Source organism: Mya arenaria, chromosome 6 (assembly GCF_026914265.1).
Source record: "Mya arenaria isolate MELC-2E11 chromosome 6, ASM2691426v1".
Taxonomy (NCBI): Eukaryota; Metazoa; Mollusca; class Bivalvia; order Myida; family Myidae; genus Mya; species Mya arenaria.
The window spans coordinates 52,943,878-52,960,292 of NC_069127.1; the positions used below are offsets into that span (position 1 = coordinate 52,943,878).

Here is a 16,415-nt window from a genome sequence, read left to right on the forward strand (position 1 = left end):
AATAAGTGAACATTGCCAACTTAGTGAAATTTCCCAATGTTTGACCATTAGATTAAATACTCTGTACTATTTATGACAAACTTTCATCTGCATTGATTTTATACCATTTTCTTCCTTTTCCTTCTACTCTTGATGTAAATATTCGTGTGAATACGTCCAAGTGCATTCTATAACGTCTATGAGAAATGCAATGATATATCATGGCATGAGTTAATTCGCTGATATGCAATAATATGAGCACTGATATAGCATAACATAAGCTATTGCACTGATGACCAATTACGTGAGTTAATGCACAAATGCACTTATACATCATAACATGAGGAAATGCCCTAGGGCATTTTATAATTTGTCCATATGAATACTAAAATACAATGATCGATGACTACCACTACCACTACCACTACCACTACCACAACTACTACTACTACTACTACACCACCACCACCACCACCACCACCACCACCATCATCATCATCATCATCATCATCATCATCATCATCATCATCATCATCATTATTATTATTATTATTATTATTATTATTATTATTTATAATGTCGAACATGTCACTTGTGTAGTAGTTATCGTTTTGGTAATAATAATAATAATAATAATAATAATAATAATAATAATAATAATAATAACAATAATAATAATAATAATAATAATAATAATAATAATAATAATAATAATAGTAATAATAATGTCAAAGCAATACAATAATACAATATTTATTACAAAGTTAAAGTTCGTTTAAATAAACGGTTATTTCTCGTACGAGCCAGTCAAAGTATCCTTTAGGGTTGTGGTACTTCCATGTTAATAAAATAAGCAAATATACCTATAGAACTTATAATGATACTTAAAAGTGTAAATACCTAAAAAGATACTATTAACATTTTCCCACAAAAAACAACGATGTTCGATCGGCCAATGCACCCTGCAAAACAACCGAATTTAGACCAAAAAATCCATTTAGCAAACAGACAAATACCCCAAAGCAATTATGTTATTCATTGAGTTCTATGCCGATCTCTTAATGATGTGGTAACAAATCCTTCCGAAGGAAATAAACATTGAAATTAGTCATCACAATAATAACAACCGAACATTGACTCATTGGACTATTTCGATGAATTGTTTTGAATGAAGTACTTTATTTTGAATTGTGTTGAAAGAAGCGCATTCATAGAAGTTTCACTTTTTTTTTAATTTGAAATAAAGGGGACAGGCCCAATCGGAACAAATCCGGAAGATCAAAAGAAAAAGACTTTCCGGAGCTTGCCGGAAATTGCCGAGTAGTAACGAGTAGGACAAGTCAAGAAGCTTAAATCTTGTTAAAGGCCCTTTTCGGATATACAATTGATACACTGATACAATTGAAGAAAAATAATGTCAAAAACCTGACATAAAATTGATAGGCACTGAAGCTTACTGATTGATGAATCAAATCGCTTGCGACTCTTTTGCAGTTTTGCGTATATTTCCAAATCGAAATTACTGGGGTTGTCTACCAGGTAAACTTCAGTTAATTTAAAAAAAAATGCGTGGTTGTATGTATCTGTTCAAGCCACGTGAAATTCAGATGCTAAATATACACACTCGTATAAACTCGGATGCCATTTTGCGTTTTTTAATGGGATAACTCACCTTTAATCATGTAAAATAATGTATTATTGGCCTCACAGACTAGCTCGTTAAGACAATTCTTGGCTGGTATTGTGAAAATAATGTATTTGCCGAATTTGGAACCATCTGGCATCATGCCCCTTTAATGATAATGTTAAAATCAACAGCATATGATTTAGGTAATAATAAAACATATATAGCCTTTATAAATGTTTTTTTTCCATTATTTAATAGGTACGTGGTCACAAATTCCCCTGTTAAAATGCCAATATGTTGCTTATATTTGTTTTAAACACTAAATGCAAATTAGTTAAACATGATGAAGCTTTAAAATAAAAAAATAACAATGGGATGAACCTCTATTGTACGCCTTTAAGGTATCAATACCACATACAATTATAAAGGTATCAATTATCAATACCACATACAATTATAAAGGTATCAATACCACATACAAGTATAAAGGTATCAATACCACATAAAATTATAAAGGAATCAATATCACATACAATTATAAAGGTATCAATATCACATACAATTATAAAGGTATCAATACCACATACAATTATAAAGGTATCAATACCACATACAATTATAAAGGTATCAATATCACATACAATTATAAAGGTATCAATATCACATACAAGTATATGCAGTTCTGCTAAGCCGTACGTCAATTTGCGCCAATTTAATACGGTCGGATGTTTTTATGTTAATAAAAGTTCTTTTCGTACGTATATATCTTAGTAGGATGGTATTTACAACAATACATGTACTTAGTCATTTCTTAAGGATGTAAACTAAACGACTTTTCAATCATTTTTAATCGTAACGATTCGTTACCAACCCTACCCAATTCTTATTGCGGCCTTTTTATGTACTTTGCGACATTTTTCTATGGTGGCACATTACTGCCGTAAAATAACCTGATAGCGTTCGCGAATTGTTTCGTGTAAACCACCTAATATTCCTGTTTTTAGTCTAATGATATTTATCTTACAAGAATAGTATCGCGCATGTTTACTAAAGCTAGATTATTATAGTGAAAATTAAGTGGTTAACACGAAACATCTCGCCAACGCTATCATGTTATCTTACGGCAGTAATATGCCACCATAGGTAAAAGGTGGCAGTTCTGGGTATTTTTAAGCCTGTTTTTAGTCTTGATGATATTTATATTACCAAAAAAGTATCGCGAAGGTTGAACTAGATATCGAGATAAGCATCGCAAAAAGTACGCGGAAGTTAACGCGAAACAATTCGCGAACGCTATGAGATCATCTTACGGCAGTTATATGCAACCATAGGTTGTGGGTGGCAGTTCTAGGCACTTTCAAGCCAGTTTTTAGTCTTAATGATATTTTTCTTACCAAAACGCTATCGCGAATATTATCTAGATAGCTAGATAAGTATCGCGGAAATTGAGTGGAAGTTAACACAAAACAACTCGCGAACACTAAAAAATTATCTTATGGCAGTAATATGCCACCATACTTTGCTAGTATTTTCGTTATTGAAATAACGATTAGCTAAGAAAGTGTCGTTCGTTTTAGATTTAACAAAAGGTTCGCCCACTCCTTTGAACGTAAAGATTTTAACAAACACTTTAATATCAAAACGTTCTGATGTCATTGGTTTTTGAAAGCCCGAGTATATATAAGTTAGTTTATTCAACCTTTCATTTATTCAGTTGTCAAATATACAAATCTACAAATGTATTGAAGTTATAATTAGAGTTTAGTGTATCCTTTTGAATTTTTTGATGATGTTAATAAAGGAAACTACCCTTTAGTGCAATAAATCCTGCATTTTAATCTTCTTGAACTAAATAGCCAAGTATCGTATACATTGAACACTGCAGACGTATGGAGGGCAATTTTATATCGCAGGCATTATTTGTTTGCAAATTTTGATCATAAAGTACACACAACAAGGGAATTATCTGTTTAAACAAAACTTTTAAAGTGACAATACTGAAATCTTCATCAAAACCGTGTCAATCAAAATGGAAAGGATTTGTTTAAGTTTTGTAAAAATGCTATTGCTGTTTATTTGTGTGAATATAGTTAAAGGGCTTCCTTTAAAAGATGGAAAGGATTATGCACAAAATAAGGATAAAATCGGTTATTTTACAAACAATTTTACAAAAGTTGCCATGGTTTTAACCGACGGAGATAAAAGTGGAGAGAAATTTGAAAAAGATTCAAATGGAAATGGGAGTGAAAATTATACAAGAACGTTATCAAATTCAAAAATGGAACGTTTAAGTTTGTTAAATGCGATTAATAATTCAAAGCCAAATTCTTTGGATTTGTCACTAAACGATATGAGAATTGGTATTCAAGAAAAAAGTGATGGAAGTCAGGAGTTCGTAGATGATTCTTCAGTGGAAACAAGCAGTATCAAACTTGGGTTTTCCAAAGGCAATGGTGACAATTTGATTACTCCGTTGACAAAAGGCGGTAGAGACGTTGGGTACCAGATGGACGGCCCCGCCGGAAGTCAAGTTTTGAAGGAACCGACCGCTGAAATCCGGGTGACGGTCATCAAACGATCTGGACGGTATTGGGAGCCCTGGGAGCTAAATTATAGTAAGTATAAAAGCAGCTTATTGCTCATTGAACAATAAGGTTTTTTAATAGTGGAATATTGTGCTTTCTTACCTAAAATGTTCCTGGTTCTACAAAAAGTGACGATTCCAAGATGTCTCAAAAGTACCTTACTGTTTGCCATAAGACATATCTTTAGAATATAATCATGATAATGCTGATGAGAATAATGATGATGATGATGATGATGATCATGGTGGTGGTGGTAGTGGTGGTAGTGGTGGTTTTGGTGGTGGTGGTGGTGATGGTGGTGGTGGTGGTGATTTCCATGATGATGATGATGATGATGATGATGATGATGATTATGATGATGATGATGATGACGACGGTGGTGGTGGTGGATTTGGTGGTGGTGGTGGTGGTGGTGTTGGTGGTGGTGGTGATGATGATGATGATGATGATGATGATGATGATGATGATGATGATGATGAAGAAACAGACAGAACACAAGTCTAGTAAAATATTCGATACACGATGTATGCTTATATACTATAAAAGAATAACTAGGTGACATTCTCACCGATTAAATCCGTATTTAACGCCGCTGTGCCATGAACTATGTCTTTATGGAATGTAAGAAAGTAACATTTGTATGTAGTATACCGTATTTTATTAAATGATAGTAAAGTTAGCTTCTTTTGATATGAGCCATTACTTACATTAGAGATGTTCACTTATGTCAAATAAGTAAAATATCAGTCTGACCTATATATGGTTTAATAATTTATTAGGTTGACCTCCACATATCTGGCTTAAAGACCTAGCCTGAGATGACTTTGTGTATGGAAATTATTAGAAAATCTGGAATTTATAGCACTTTGTTTAAAAGTCTGTATTCAAATATCAATGATTATGTTTACCTTTCATCATCTTTTAAATGTCTTTGATCCGATTATATTGCTGATGTTTGCTATCTTCAACTATTTTCAATCTCTTAAGTTTTTAAGGTGTATTAAAGACACACAATAAATATTGATGCGTTTCCTTTCTTTAACTTTAACGCATCATCATGTTTGAATTAACTTATTTGATTTTAACTATCAAACAAAAAAGATATGATTTGTGTACTAATAAAAAAATATAAGCGATTTTTTGCGCTTTTTTAATAAGGGAGTTTCTGGCCACGTAGTTCATTTCAATGATTTAAACATGAAATTTATTAAAGTTAAAAAAAAATATCAGCGTATAGTGTGCGCCTTTAACAAATATCGAAAACTGAGAGGTTATTTGTTGATTTCAGTGTAAATTCGTACTTTTTTCACGAGTGTCATAGAAAAACATATTTTCACGAGCGGCGATATAACTGATATTATTTCACTGATTAAACTCCATAACATCGAAATGCATCAAAGATTTTTATTTTATTTATTTATTTGATTTTTGTTCGGGGGTGGGTGGGTGCGGGGGCGGGACGCATATTCATATGCATGAACATATAAATTATACAGTAACTCATCGTATCAAATAAAAAAAATAATAATAATTATAATGCAGTACTAGGGCCTATTATCACTAACGTATTGAGTCTGAGTTTGAGGATCAAAACTCGAAATGGTGACTTTTAAAATCATTGAAACATTCTTATTAGAAGAGAAACAGTTTAAAAAATGACGGTATCTGTGACGAGTAAATTGTCTACATTTATAAATAGATTTGATGTTAAAATATTTATATTCAGGATAATTTTTCACATTTAAGAGTACGCATTTCCGAGTCTAATTATCAAACGATGAATTAAAACATCATTCAATATGGCCCCAGATATATGTGAAAAAAACGTGATCAACTTAACCTACAGTGTACGAACAGGACTATAACATTTTTATCAGTAAAAAATAAACAACAACAGGTAAATTTGGTTGCAAAATCATTCAAGTCATGCAGTGTTTCTGCGTTAAATTTCAAATAAATAAAATGAAATGGTTACTTTTGCCATTAAGAAAATAAATTATCTATTAATAAATCTTTAATGTTGATACAACACACGGATTTTGTTCACCTACAACTATGCCTAAATTATTACAAATTTAGTGATGCCTATTGAACTCATCTGTTTACTTTATCTAAATACATTAATCGGACATTAACCAGCGGTATTTGTTCACGTATATGGACATTGGTCAAGTGTTTTATTTAAAATGCTGTCTCAACTTTAATGTGTATACATGTCAAGCGCGTAGCTGCCTATACGCGAGTACGTGGCTGAATCTACATGATTCTGACAAATATTTTTAGCTAAAGTTGCAGTATGCGTACTTGACTACATGATCCTAAAACTGTCTATTTCCAGTACGAAATAAAGTCCATAAAAATGCCCAGAATGCACAAGAGTGCACCATGGTTTTCATTTTTCCGAGGGGGCATTCCCCCGGACCCCCCTAGCACAATTATGAATCCACATGAATTGATGGCTAGCTACGCCCCTGCAAGAACACTAAATAAACGTCTAGAGGTGCTTTAAGTTAGGATGTAAAGATCTGTTAGTGCATTTTAGTTATTAGCATCGAGATTATTTCCATGTTTAATTTATATTAATTAGCCATTATAATCTTTTTGCCTGGATTACATTTTTGAATTATACTATAATGACGATACTATTATGATATGGTATATTTAAGAGAGGTAATAAATTAAATTTTTATTGTGATTATATCAAATTTTACTGTGATTATATAGCAATTGTATTTATGTCTATTAAAAAAAATCGCTTTCGGTGAAAAGTTACCCTTAAAAAAACTTTCGTGACTTTAAGTTACAGTAATTAAGATTCATTGCATTGTTCACAACGATGTCAATTTTAGTAAGATTTTGACAATTTTTATATTTTCTTGCAATTGTATCATCTGCTGGCGAGTCCCTTTAAGATCATGGTCATTTCATCCACGAACGAATGACAAAATCAAAAATATGGAGTTTTGACAAATTTTGGTGAAAGTTTTACTTGCAAATTAAAATAACCTTTGTCTTACGATTTCAGTTTTAGAGTTTGTTTCGAAATAGATCACTGCTACTCTGTGACCATGGTTCGAAACCGTTGGTATTAAAGAGGACCACATCGTGTGGGACGCTTGAACCGTTTACCATATCGTATTAATTCTTATAAAAACAACAATTCCTAAACAAAATACCCCCACCCCGCCACACTCACACACATACATGTGAGCCTCCTTGCACTTCTCACTTAAAATTACCAATATTTATTAAATCCTAATATCTCTATGACCTGACTCTTTGTTTTGAACAAACAATTCCGCATTGGATTTCTTTTATAAGTTGAAACACAACCACTGAAACACAAACTCCCCTTTTTGGTACGCTGTATTCAAGGGGTTGCTAGTACGCTGTATTCATTTTTCATTTCATTTTTTTTTGGAACGCTGTATTTTGGGATTTTTGGTACAATGAACCTGGTATTCTGGGATGTTTGGTACTTTGTATTCAGGGATTTGTAACTACGCTGTATTCAGGAACTGTATTCGGGGGTTTTGGTACGCTGTATTTAGGGATTTGTAGGGTGTATATCGGGACTCAAGGAGGTGGTACGCAGTACGCAAAATCTAAAAAAAAAATGGCATTATTTGTTATTGTGACTCACGAAATTGTTAATTAGTATTTGCTATTCAGGAGTCGGGAAGAAAATGAAAATGTAATCGGTACGCAATGGATGGAAGGGTTTCTCATGACAATTCCTGTAGCTGTGACCAACACATTATCTCCCTATACATCAGTAGTGGCGTTCCTACATATAGGCCTTGTAGGCCTGGGTCTACAACTTTTTTTTGAAAAATGACAAAATTTAAATAACCCAAAAATGCAATAAAAACTAATAGCTGCTCAAACACTTTGAACAACTCAAAAGTTTGTCGTCCTTTTTTCAACCAAAGTTTGGTGTTTATTTAAACAACATGCAGGGTGTATTGCTTGATTTTATTGTAATAATTGCAAATATAATTAAGTGTGTGTAATGCCCAAGACTCACATAGAACCATCGGGCCTTCAAGTTTTTTTAGGCCTAGCTACGCGCCTGACATGTATACATTTACACTGATATACAACATTTTCGCAATGTTCTTTCTGATTGAAATAAAATGTTAAGTTACTTTTTACAGATGTATGTCCACCATCTCTGTGTACGGCATACGACGAAGGTATTCGACCCAGGGGTACAGGTAAGGTTTCCTTATGATCTCACGCGGCGAAGTAAAACCTTTTATCAATTAATTTACGAGTACAGTTCATTTAATGTTACAAAAAGTGCACTCGGTTGAGTTAAAAGAACACAAGATGGAAGTTTGGAAGAGACACTAGAAGTAATCATCTACAATGACAATGGGCCGATAGTTCAGAACTTTGTTAAAGTAAACAACGTTGTTAACGTCATCGTCGTTAACGTTCATTTTTGTGTTTCTTGCTCTAAATGTTTAACGGATACTATTTATTACGCTCTGCAGTGTTCCTAACAAGATTTGGGACTATGTTTTAGCTGGTCTTGTTATGTTGAAATATATGAGAATATTTCATCTTTAAAAGTTAACAACTATGTCGTAAATCACGTTGTTAACTTTAACAACGTTCTGAACAATCGGTCCAAAGTATTGAAGTACTAGTGCCTATATATATTTATATCACGCCTCCAACATAAATGACGCAACGCCATTGGTCCAGGACTGGTCACGCGGTGACCCCCGTATCTTTTTCATATCGAGGCACCAAATTTATATCGTACCAAAACGGCGTCTATTTTCCGTTTTCGATGAACATTCCGATGAATGAATGAAGCATTTTAACATGTAAACAGGTTGTCGATATATATATATATATATATATTAATATCGCTCTCACCCGATATGGTTTCCTTTGCCCCGTATATCCCATATTGGGTCACATACTAACCCCGTAACTTATATTATAACGCAGCTGACCACATCAATACATTTATTTACCATATTGACAAGTTCCATTGAACTCCTGTGTTTTTTGCTATTTATTCAGGAGGCTCCGTATTTTACAACGGCGATATTGTTTTGGATAAAGAGTCTGAGAAAATAATCTTCCCCAACGAGTTACGCTGGCGGGCGGGCCGCCGGAAGCGTGCCACCATGAGGTCCTCGCGCACGTGGATAGGGGGCGTTGTACCGTACATATTCGCAGAAGACATTCGTAAGTGAACTTTTGATGCGATAAAATCGAAGCGAATCGTTTTTGCATGCGGTATTTATATTATTTTTTTACTGTAGGTAGAGTTTAGTATTCATCTTTCATAATAAATGAACTTGTTGAAAAGAAAAAAAGTGCAAAGATGATAAAGCACGAAGCCAGTGATAAAAAAATGTCAAAATGATTAACCTCATAAAACTCATAAAAAGCTTTTTTTCAGTATTCTTAATAAAATCATGCACTTTGTGTGTGATTTACTCGCGTTTATGTTCGAAATTATATCTTGTCAAATGGAATAGAAGTATATACATACATTTTTTGTTTTAAATCTGCCCTACATTTATATTGGTATATTAGTAGTCAGCCGCTGTTGATTTTAATCAGGTGAATCGGTAGAATTCAAAAGAGGTTAGGTAATCCGACAAAGTAAAATCTCAAACACTTTAAAAGGCTGGTTAAAGGTTTATAAGTATGAATTTACCAAATAATATGCCGAGGGTGTGCGACCGTGCTATCTAGGTGCATTTATTTCGGAAAATGCATAGTTAGAACTTTCAACCATTACGTAAGTGCAAAGAATACCACATACATAACGGAGTTCGTGTATGTCTTCCAGAGTCAAAGTCTCGTTCCGTGATCCGGAAGGCGATGAAAGAGATCGAGAACAAGACTTGTATCAACTTCCGGAGTAAGAAACCCACAGATAACGACTATATCCGGTTTATCAGCGAACCTGGGTAAATATTAACATATTGAAAAATAACATCAGATCATCATCATCATCATCATCATCATCATCATCATCATCATCATCATCATCATCATCATCATCATTAGCAGCAGCAGCAGCAGTAGCAACAGCAGCAACAGCAGAAGCGAGGCAGAAGCAGCAGAAACAACAAAGTCATCATCATCTTAGAAACAATTAATACGTATTTAAACTAGAAACCAGATAATTATTCTATAAGCATGTTCTTTGTTTTGAGAGCAATATCTATAATAAATCGTAACGTACTGACGTGCATGTACCACCGTTCCTTCCACAGGTGTTGGTCCAGTGTTGGGAAGGTGGGTGGGGAACAGAAAGTGTCGATAGGAAAGGGTTGTGAGAGAGTCGGTGTTGCCATCCACGAGATCTCCCATGCGCTTGGGTTCTGGCACGAGCAGGTATTATTTTATACTTGTAGTTATTTTACCTCATCATCCGTAATAATTTTATTTTCGCTCTTCAATAAAAACTATTGGATACTCATGCTTGTGAATAAGTTGTATTTGCTTTAAGCTTGTTTATATGTCAAATGCTATAAACTGAGTTGAGTTGAGTTGAGTAGAGAATTAGTTGTATGTTTAGCTCTGCAAAGAAGTTGATGTTGATTTCGCAAATTTGATTATGACAACACTTGAAAACGAAATCATATATATATAGCATTTGCGTTAAATATCTGGTTTTTCTGGGCGATACATAGATTCTTATAGAACATTTTTTCTTAAATAATTTATAATACAAACGTGCAGTTAGGATTTACGGTATTTTAATGATTTGAAATCTAAAGTTAAAACTTGAAAAGAAATATAGGACTTCAATCTTTAAATGCACGGTTTTATCAAGTTATCCTGTTCATGATGAACATGTATAATAGTTTGATCTATTGGTTACGCTTTGCCTACCTGCTGACTTTCAGAAAGCAAAATCGTCGTCCGGCCTGCGCTTTATTTTCAGTAAAATACGGTTCCAATATGTTTTCAGGCCCGTCCAGACCGTGACGAATTCGTAAAGATACTAGAAGAAAACGTGTCGCCCCGCTACCTTCCAGACTTCAGGAAGGCGAACCCGGAACTGGTGTCTAGCCGAGGATATCCGTATGACTATCAGAGCATTATGCACTACAGCGAGAAAGCGTTTACAAACCTCGGGGAAAAGACAATCACGGTAAATTTGAGTTCCATGCACGTGCAATGTGGTTGTGGATTTTCAATAAGACTTTGAACGTATCTGATAAGTATAACATGTAAAAAAAAACTGCTATTACTGTTAAGCCATTAATGGAATAATTTGCCATTCGGAACATCTCGGCCATTTTCTATCGAAACAACCTCGGATGTATGCCGGTACATCAATTAAGTAGTTCGTCAAATTTTCAATTATAGTATTAATTAAATGTAGTGTTTTATCTTGTATTTGTATATATACGTTTAAATTGATTGAAAGTGAAGTGTATTATTGCAAACATTATAAAGTTTCCCAAGACTGCTAAATTGAAATTACTACGCGAACTACTTGCATCGTAGTTAAAATGTACCGATTTCTGACATTGTAAACCGTGCAGTCATGATTCGTCTTTTTGGCTCAATCGGAACAGCATAGTAATAATAATAATAATAATAATAATAATAATAATAATAATAATAATAATAATAATAATAATAACAAAAACAATATTAATGATAATAATAATAAATAATAATAATAATAATAATAATAATAATAATAATAATAATAATAATAATAATAACAACAACAACAACAACAACAACAACAACAACAACAACAACAACAACAACAACAACAATAATATTGATTAATACTAGTGTTTAAACGTGTAATTTTATAACTAAGTTCAAATTAATTCCCAGTGAATGGTATTTAAGCATAAGTAATAAAGACTCTAGGGGTTTTTTTCGATGAAAAATGTAAATCATGCGTCACATCCTATTTCTCAGGTAATTGGGATCGGCAAGACGCTTGGAATGAAAATCGGGCAGCGGGAGGAACTGAGTAACATCGACATCGCACAGCTACGTGATATGTACAACTGTAACGACAAAGAAGACGATGAAGTTACAGGTGAGGAATTGGAGTTGAGTTATTATTTAGAAGTAGGCCATGTTATAATTCTGCATTAAGACTTGTTTCTCCTGAACTAAATGGCATCTCTCACGTCCAGCTCACATAGGAATCATTTCTTATAATAAATGAGTAATGGATTTAGGAGGTGGGGCACGTCGCTACTTAAATTTACCAAGTTTGCCTTAAAACCAATATGTAGTATTTTTAAAAATGCATAAAGTGCATGAAAATTCAACATTAAGACTAGAATTAGTTCCTGAGGGATGTCCTCCACAACCCCCCCCCCCCCCCCCCCCCCACACACACACACACACACTCAACTCGTTAAAGAGTCTATATGTGGAGATAACAAACTTGACATATTCCGACTGCTTACAGCTTGTCCAACTGGGTGGCGAAAAAACGGGCGATCCTGTTACAAGTTCGAATCTGACATGGCGGAGCAGTTCTCTGGGGCGGCGCGACACTGCGAGGGACTCAACTCCCGACTTCTACACATAGACGACGCCCGGGAGGACACGCATATTAAGAGATTTATGAAAAAGAAGTACCCTGACGTTAAAGGTATTTTCCTATAAAATTCCCATCGGCTTATTAGAAGAGTTTAAGTCACAGGTGCATGGCAGCGAGTGTTTAAACAAGAAATGAACTTATGGATATACAACAAATTATGATGTCCACGTTCAATATGAATCTTATACATAACCTTAGACATGTCCCAGTGATTCAATTCAATCGATTGGCTAGTCTGGAGTTCCTTCCCCTAACACTATCGTTATCGGGTCGTACTGTATGAAATATCAGTAAGCAGGGAACCAGACTATCGATTGGCCACTTAGTTTTACAGTCCAATCAAAACATTCAGAACCTACCCTTAAAGCTGCATCTTCACAGATTGATTGTTTTGACAACTTTGTTTTGTTTTTATTTTTTGTTTTGGAATGAGCCAATTTTTGCGTAAACGTCAGGAAACCAGTGATACAAGACTGTTGACAAAAGAGCAGATCAGTCAACCTTTGTTTAGGTAAAAACATACATTCCCTATAACCCTATCAACGATACCATACACAATTATATTATTAATTTTATAAATGACGTTGACGAACTTATTTTTATTCTTTATTTTAGTCTGGCGGACGGGCGGACGCATTGTCAATGGCACATTTGCCTGGTATACTAGTGAAAAAGGCACGCCCATTTCTATGACGTATACAAAATGGCAAAAGGGTCAACCGGGCTCCGCCAGCTCCCTAGCGCTCGTCTTCAACCGCCAAAAGGACCGTGTCCGCTGGCAAGGGGTATGGCTGGGCTCGTACTCTCAACTTCCGGAACATGCGTACCCATTCATCTGTGAAAGGAGAGCAAGACGTTAGTATGGTTATTTTGATTTGGTCAATGTTTATAAGATATTGATATTAACAAAAGTATCGTCTCTAAACTCGTTAAGTTAAAAGAAATCGTAAATATGAAGACGTCGAACGTACCGAGACTTTCTGCCGGGAGGAGTCTATCCATTTAACGCAACACATGATATGCAAAAGTAATAAAACGCGACGATATATGTTTGCAACAGGCATAATTGCCTGAATGCATTGAAAGTTGTTGCTGTTATTGTTGTTGTTGTTGTTGTTGTTGTTATTGTTTTGGACAGAACATAAAAATGGGTACGACCAAATCATTGTATCATAGCTATTTTAGCTGGTCTGGTTTTTCCAAGAAACTATTGTGATAACCTTGGTGTTCTCTTCGTCGGCATCGTCGACGACGTCGTCGTACTACATCATTTACCTTGACCATAATTAAAAACAAACGTTCTTAAGGTATTTAAATGAAACTTGGTACACCCTTTACAAGAGACAGTGCGCACTTGTTTGGCATAGCCAATAACTCTGACTTGAATAGTTGACTTTAATCTACTTATTTTTCTCTTTCTGCAAAATAAAACAGAGGAGCTTTGGCGATCGCTCCGCGGTGTTCTTGTTAATTTCTGTATTACACCATTGTGTCTTGCAGGCACGTGCATCCCTGGTCAATATCCAGATGGACGCGACTACCGGGGCGCCCTCGATCACACGATCGATGGATACACGTGTCAGAAATGGAACGAGCACTACCCACATGACCACGCCCTCCTGCCACGCTCCTACAATGGTACTGAGGAAAATAAAGATGGACTTGGTAAGGAGCTATGATTCATTGCCACTAAAACATTGCTCCACCAACATCAATGCAAAGTTAATACCGTTGCCCTAAATCACCCCCCCCCCCCCTTCCCTCCACCCACACTCCGTATTATCTTCTGACTTAACAAATATATCAATCCAACTCAAAAACAAAATTTGGGTTTTGATTCAGCGTCAGTATATTTGATATGAAAATAGAAAGAACAATGGTCGGGACTAAGCAACACCATAAAAAAGCTGTATACTAACTAGGGCATACCCATCTAATTAAGTTATAAGAGAATTTAGAAATACATGTAAATTCGTTGGCGGAAATGGGTCCAGTAGGGGGAAAGAGTGTTCATAATTTGTGCTGCTTAAGCATGCATTGATAGTAAGCCTGAAATAATCCAGTTTTACTCGTGATTGCTACTATCACTTGGATAAAAAAATATTGTCGATAACGGGAATTCTTCCGCGTGAATCAATTTTGATGATGACGTCATGAACGATGTTACAGAATGGTACGCAATATGGCTTTGAAAATATTTTTATTATTTTATTCCAGGGGATCACAACTACTGTCGGAACCCTGCAAGTAATCGTCGCAGCAGGCCTTGGTGTTTTACCACGAAGAAGAAGTACACGTGGCAGTATTGTGACGTCAGCGTCTGCGCAAAGAGGTTGCAAGCAGACGACACTCAAGCAGACGACAAAAATCCAAAAGACAAAGGAAGCAATAAACACAACAGACGAGATTTGGATGAAGAAAAGGGTGCAGACGATAAACGAAATAATAAACATAACAGACGAGATTTGGATGAAGACGAAGGTGCAGACGACAAACGAAATAATAAACATAACAGACGAGAGTTGGATAAAGACGAAGGTGCAGGCTATAAACGAAATAATAAACATAACAGACGAGATGTTAATGATAAAAATAAGAAAGGTGATCGTGATAAAGAAGATAAAGGTAATGATAAAAATTCAGTCAAGGATGAAAGTAAAAACAAAGCGGAAAAGGACAAAGACACTATAAATAACTCGGCGAATAAGGATAAGCATACTTCAGGTAAAGGTAGAAATAAAAATCGTGATTCTAAAAAAGACAGGAAAGATCGACGTAAACATGAGAGGAAAGACAAAAATAAGAGAAAAAATAAGTCTCATAAAAAAGACAAATCATCAAAGCCAGTAAAAGTACCTGAAAGTGAAAAGAACGAAGTGAAATTTAGATGATGAAACTTAAATTTAGATGTGTTAATTGAACAGAGTTGTATTGACAACGTTTTATATGATATTATTTATCATTATTATATTCACTTAAATGGTTTGATATTCATAAACATGAACGGATATGCAATCATTAAAATCGTGTACATTCTTGTTCACTTAATTATATGTTTTTGTGTTATAACAAAAATAAAATATAGTTTACCGTCATATACTTTTTTTCAATATTTTACAATACAATACAATACAATACAATACAATACAATACAATACAATACAATACAATACAATACAATACAATACAATACAATACAATACTAAACAATACAATTCAATACGTTTATTTCGGCTTTAAACTTACAAAGTTTATTGCAGTGAACCATAACATATGAAAAGTTGTCGGAACAGAACTTAACAAATGGATGTTATGTATAAAAATATATAAACGAGATGTGATGACATACATGTTAGGAATATATCGACACATTGCATATATCAGCATTAAAATATATGCAGTATACATATCTATACATTTTTTGTTATTTGGATAAAGCAATTAAGGAAAACCTATTAAATGTATATACGATAATTATGTGGGTGATTCTTTGGATAGAAATGCAAGTGTAACTAGAACATTCATTTTGATGGCCTCAAACTGGTTCCGTAACACCCAACATTATAAACAGGAATCGAATTAGCCGTTAAAAGATCTGTATGGCAAAAACTCAACATTACAATAATAATACTAATAGACTTCGTGTTAGATGGAAGGT

General features: G+C 34.5%; 1 protein-coding gene across 1 annotated transcript; it reads left to right on the forward strand.

Annotated features, from left to right (window-relative positions):
- Positions 1-3,511: 3,511 nt before the first annotated feature.
- LOC128239177 (uncharacterized) lies at positions 3,512-15,831 on the forward strand. The gene is made up of 11 exons (XM_052955681.1): positions 3,512-4,221; positions 8,349-8,408; positions 9,232-9,399; positions 10,013-10,133; positions 10,443-10,563; positions 11,144-11,326; positions 12,118-12,241; positions 12,623-12,808; positions 13,373-13,612; positions 14,258-14,422; positions 14,975-15,831. The coding sequence occupies exons 1-11, from the start codon at positions 3,636-3,638 to the stop codon at positions 15,646-15,648; spliced, it is 2,628 nt and encodes an 875-aa protein (XP_052811641.1). The 5' UTR covers positions 3,512-3,635; the 3' UTR covers positions 15,649-15,831.
- Positions 15,832-16,415: the final 584 nt, after the last annotated feature.

Excerpts from the sequence above, each read along its gene's own strand:
- LOC128239177 (XM_052955681.1), top strand. The coding sequence starts at position 3,636 with ATGGAAAGGATTTGTTTAAGTTTTGTAAAAATGCTATTGCTGTTTATT. Across the intron at positions 13,613-14,257 it reads CTGTGAAAGGAGAGCAAGAC|GCACGTGCATCCCTGGTCAA; the intron begins GTTAGTATGGTT and ends TGTGTCTTGCAG. Across the intron at positions 14,423-14,974 it reads GGAAAATAAAGATGGACTTG|GGGATCACAACTACTGTCGG; the intron begins GTAAGGAGCTAT and ends ATTTTATTCCAG.